Genomic DNA, 5,725 nt, shown 5'->3' on the forward strand with positions numbered 1-5,725 from the left:
CAATTAGTCAGTCGTCATAAATCAGAAATCGAGAAGTAGTACAAAGAGAATGATTAGAAATCATATCTCATATGATATCTAGAATGGAGGAATATATGATCCCTTATCTAAGGACACGCGTATTTGATATGATCAGAGTTGACAGCGACTTTGGAAAGCTACGATTGCAGATCGGGATCTGAAGTCATACGCAGAATAGTTGTTAGACTTATCCAAGTGGGAGACTGTTGGATTAGTGTCTAAGTCCATAACTATTTTGGTATGTACTTGACCCGATGGTGCATGGTCCTTTTGGGTTGCCTTCACCAAAGCAACTTGATTGGAGAAATAAATAGGAAGAGAGGATAATATGATTTATTAATATGTTATAAGGATGATATATTAAAGGAGAAATCATATTTGTTTAATTAATATTGGTCAATAATTAATTGAAGATTAATTTTGTGATCAAGTGTAATTAATTAAACTTGAGGGGCTGAATTGTAATTATGTGATAGTTACAAAATAAGGTAAGGATTATCTTATAAGGGTGGTGAACGAATTTAAGGTTGGAAAGCCTTAGAATTTGAGTATGATAAGGATTCAAGGATTATCTTATTGGTTGCTTAATGGATAATCAACTAGATAAGGATAATGACTGAAACCCTATCTCTACACCTATATAAACACCCCTAGGGTTATGAATTCGTGTATCCCTTCCCAAGAGGTCCCAAATACGAATTCTAACCTCCCTCCTCTTTCTATATACCTTCTCCACTTGCTTATGGTGTTTGTAAGCCATTAGAGGAGTGACACTTGTGACTCTCTGCTTTCCAAGGTCAATTCAAGGAGGAATTGGATTGTTATTGCTATATAACAATCAAGGTATGTTCTTAAACCTATTTACATGTGAATTCTGATTTCCATATGCTAGAATTAGGGTTCAAGTCTTGGATTCAAAGTATGCACAATAGAGAAACCTAGATCCAAGCTTTAGGGTTTGTATGAGCACATAGGATGTCTTATGACCAAAACCCATCAATCATTTCATCAAGGATCACGTTGAAGACGGGAATGTTGAAATTCACTTCGTTCGGTCCTCTGATCAATTAGCTGACATCTTTACTAAGGCCTGGCCTGAAGCATCATTTAATAAGATACTACAAGGCTTAGGAATGATGGAAGCCGAGTCAGTTCCAAAACCACACTCGTTTCATTAACTATAACTTTCGCTTTCACTTTCTTAAAATTTTCTAACAATCGAAATGAGCCGAACGCACGGTCTATTTCGGCTCCTAATTTTTTGGGAACCGAAATGAACCGAAGGCTCGGTCTATTTCGCCTCTTATAATTTTTTTTAAAAGCGAGCGATTGTTTCATCTTCTTGTTTGGAACTCGCATATCCTTTGTATATTATGTATAATTTTTGCTTTATGTCTTCAAATTCATAAAACTCAAAAATATTTTATTTTGTGTTTTTATTTCTTTTCCAGAAAATTCATAAAATAAAAAATATTTTCTTTTCTGATTTTATTTCTTTTTCAGAAAATTCTTAAAATCCAAAAATATTTTCTTTTTACAATTCAGTATCACAGATGCAATCTCATGATGGAGCTGGGGCATGTATAAATTTTCTATCTATGTACTAGTTAAGTGTCCCTAGAAGAATGTTGTTGTATGTTGACCGAAGCCTCCAAGACTTTGAGTGAAGCCTTAATGATTCAATATATACCAATCGTTTATTCCCAATTGGGTTGGTAATATCACTCAAGTCATGAGGTACCTTACTCTTCTCATATCGAATTAAGAGTTATCTGCTTAGTCTATTTTAATAGCAGAGGTACTTTCGATTCTTTAACCACCTATTATTATTTCTCCATCTCATTTCAGTTCATAATTGTAACCCTTGAGACTCTCAGCTTTAATAACTGAGGTTTATGGTTACCCAATATCTACGTTGATGATCTTAGTTTCCTTTCACCACGTGCTAGGTGAGACCCAAAAACCAATACCTTAAATGAATTGACGGTCTACACTTTGAAATCTTTTTTATTTTTGTGCAATCTTTATGAATTGTCTAACACCAAGACTTTTCTTCCCAAAAGATCCAGTTTTTTTTTAAGATTTCAACATCTTTCTCATCGAGTCACTGAATATATTATCTCACCTACTTGTTCAATAGGCCACACTAGTCTCACAAGTACTTCATCCAACTTTTGGGCTTATGTCAAGTACTGAAGTTCAGTTGAAGCGAAGCCACCCAAAATAACTAATCATTGAAAAGATGCCTTTCAATGTTTCTTAATAAACATTTGATCGTATTTCAACAGGAAACCACACTGACACTTCTAAGTCTCTCTTGACTTTGAAGGAAGTGCTTCATGCCCGGAATCTATAGTTTCGTGTCTATATAGACATCACTTAAATCCCACAAATAATTTGCTTTATTTCTTTTCAATTAAGACACTCTTGCACAAAGATCTTTATGATCTTCGGTTCAATTTTCTTTGATGATAAATCCATATGAAGCGAAAGGGTGACTCGAGATCTCATAGGGAATTTGGATCATTTCAAAATTTAAAGAGAAGATGAAAGGATAAGGTTTTAAAGGCACGTGAATTTGAATCGTTTCCGTTCTCACACCGCCTGACACATTTTTCGGGGTAACAGTTGTCAAATCGCGCTTTTTCAGGCGATACGTCAACAGATTGTGCACTCATGACTCTAGATTTCTCTCTCACATGGTAATGGTATAAAGCAATTTCTCAAATTTTGTTTATACTCTTATCACCTCCAAATTCTCTCAAGAGCTATACGGCGTATTCTCTCTCTGTTCATGAAAAGTCTGCTCAGTCATCTCCTTTTACAATCAAACCCAATCAGAATCTCATCATTGATTTGTAACCATTCCAGTATGATCCATACATGCTCCAAGTGGTTGAATGCCTCAAATATTCACCACTTGTTGTTGCACTAACGAAGGTGGAGTACGTTCCGATGTCGTTGCTTTCACAAGTCTACTCCACTACTGTCTACGACAAGGTCAAGGAAAGGATCTTCTTCGAGATCTTCAATCACAAAGCATCAATTTCAAAGACTCGATTCTTCTTGTTGCTAAGGATGGCTATTGATGACTCCATGATCAACCTTGATACTGTTTCGGCTACTCAGCTCTTCCTAATGTTCTATGATATGGGGTATACTGAGCTTCTCACCACTGTTACCAAGTTGAAGAAGTCATGTCTTCCTCCTCAGTGGAATGGACTTTTTACACTTCTCTTCAAAGGCTTATCGGAGCGGGTTGCTGGTTCAGATGGGGTGAGGAAGGCATTTATGACCCTTCTTTATAGTTTGTACCATGGGGTTAACATAGACTTTGGATCCATCTTATGGTCTCAACTGGTTCAAAGTCTTAGCTATGCTTCACGCTATTCCGAAATCTCCTGTGCTAGGTTTTGGACCCTAGTCACTCACTGGGCGATGGAGAAATTTCAAGTTCCAACAATGGCTGACTCCTTGGTGTCATCAATTGTTACGTTTCACATGACAAAGTCATCGTTTTTGATCTATCAAAGTTTATCTTTATTGGTTCGGTTCCGGAGTCAATGTACCGTTGTGTCTCCACTGAAAGCAAACTGGTGAATAAGTACAAGAAACTCCCTTCTTCGGGTCCAAGACAACTTACTCCTGAAATGCAAAGTTCGCTCGATGTAGCAGACAAACCAGCGAAATGAGGGAAGAAGCCGAAAAAGAAAGGTAAAATGGAAGGTCAATCTTCTAAAGTTTCTACTCCCAAGAAGCGAAAGCCTGATCAAGCCACTTCTTCGGCTTCAAAGAAACGTAAGACAAAGAAGAAGGGGAATAAGCCAAATGCTCCTTCATCAAGTGACTCAGACTATGTTCCTTCTGATCCATAGCCCAAACCTGAATCTGATGATGATGTCTCTTAACATGAAAGTTCACTAAGAGGTAATTTGCCTCCTCCCTCACTAAATCATGAAGGTTATCGAAACTCACCGCCTGCTTCTCCTACTCAATCGGTTCCAACTACTATAGCTCCTTTTCCTCCACCCATTTCCTCTTCCACTACAACCTCAATTCCCATTCCAGCTCCTTTATTCACTGAGGTTACCACAACAACACCTACAACCACTACACCCACCACTCAACCACAAGTTCGTGTCAACGTATCTGATATGGGGGCACCTACTTCAGAATCTCAACCACCAATTACTTCAAAACCTTTATCCCCACCTCTTTTTACACGAATCTGACACTGTTCTCGGCGGAGCCAAAATGGAATTTGATTCGGTTTATTTTAGCCCATATCGTGTACAAAGCGATGATGATGATGATGTTTCGGTCGCGAAGAAGCATCTATAGAATCTTAATGAAAAGCTTGATCAGATGCTCTCTTCTTTTTCCTCTCCTCCAACTCAGGCATATTCTGTAGCTGCAATCAAGGCTCTTTTGGCAACCTTTGTCAAAGAGCATGACACTACCATTTCCAATGCTGTTAAAGTTGTGGATGCTTCCACTGCTTCATGCTAGAAAGCTTCTATGGCAGTTGATGAATCCACAACAAATTGCAAGCAGGCGACCACAAATCTCAAAAAATTAATTTCTGATGCCCATGTTTTCCTTGATTCCCTTCAGGCTGCAGCATTGAAGAACACTCAGATGGTGAATGCTTCAGTTGATACTCTCACCAGCTCGTTACAGGCTGAAAAGAAGCATTTTGAGGAAGCACGCCTCACCATCAAATCCGACTACAATGAGCTTTAGTCTTCTGTCAATCAGCGTCTCAATAAACTTCAAGCTGATCTAGCCATGGAGAACAAAATAATGGATGAACTGGCTCTCAAGACCACCGCTATCAAAACTCAAGCTTTGAATCTCAACTAGGCTTTAAAAGAGAATAACGAACTCAAGTTAGAGCGATTGGTCATCAAGAGTAGTGTTGTTGATGTGCGCTCCATCCTTCTGCATCTTCTGGAGGTGTATGACTCAGTTCTCACCATCTCGGTTCGACGCCACTTGACTGAGAAATTGCATCCTGCTTTAGACATTCTAAGCAGAATAGAAGGTGTTCCGAAGTTAGTTGTTCCTCCGAAACAAGTGGAGAAGATGTTAGCCAAAGTCAGTCTCAACAGCCTCCAACAAGCAAACCTATCCCACACCCAAGAGTCACTGATGAACCAAAGGGTAATGAAGCTTCGGGCAGCATGAGGGACAAATGAAAGAAACAAATTTGTGATGATGATGAGGATGAAATCAAATATGTGATCGAAATCGAAGGGAAAGCCTCCAAATCTGAAAATCTTAAAGTCAAACAAAATGAATGAGAGATTGGGGAAAAGCTACGTATGGCAAATGAAGAAATTGAAAGGGAAAAGAAGCAAAAAGAAGCGAACAATGCCATGGAATGAAGGAAATCCATGTTCCCTCTATGGATGATGGAAAAACTTCTGAAGGAAGTGATTAAATCGCCAAGCACACATTGGCTCGAACCAGTCCTTTCTTTCAATTTTGAAAATTCCAAGGATTCGCAATTTGACATGGTGATCACCCGAAAGGCATTTATATTTCATTAATTTGAGTCAACTGTTGCCGTCTCTTCTCCTGACCCGAAGGTTGATCAAGACTTGATAGAGTATTATTTTACATTCTCTCAACCACAACACCTTACTTGGAGTTATCAGAAGATCACAACGGTTAAGGTGTTGAAACCTACTTCGACAGGGAA

General features: G+C 38.5%; 1 protein-coding gene across 1 annotated transcript; it reads left to right on the plus strand.

Moving 5' to 3' along the window:
• The first annotated feature begins 3,740 nt into the window (after positions 1–3,740).
• On the plus strand, positions 3,741–4,253 carry LOC111893761 (uncharacterized). Its single transcript, XM_023889843.1, has 2 exons — positions 3,741–3,864; positions 3,982–4,253. The coding sequence occupies exons 1-2, from the start codon at positions 3,741–3,743 to the stop codon at positions 4,251–4,253; spliced, it is 396 nt and encodes a 131-aa protein (XP_023745611.1).
• Positions 4,254–5,725: the final 1,472 nt, after the last annotated feature.

This window comes from Lactuca sativa, chromosome 3 (genome assembly GCF_002870075.4).
Source record: "Lactuca sativa cultivar Salinas chromosome 3, Lsat_Salinas_v11, whole genome shotgun sequence".
Lineage (NCBI taxonomy): Eukaryota > Viridiplantae > Streptophyta > Magnoliopsida > Asterales > Asteraceae > Lactuca > Lactuca sativa.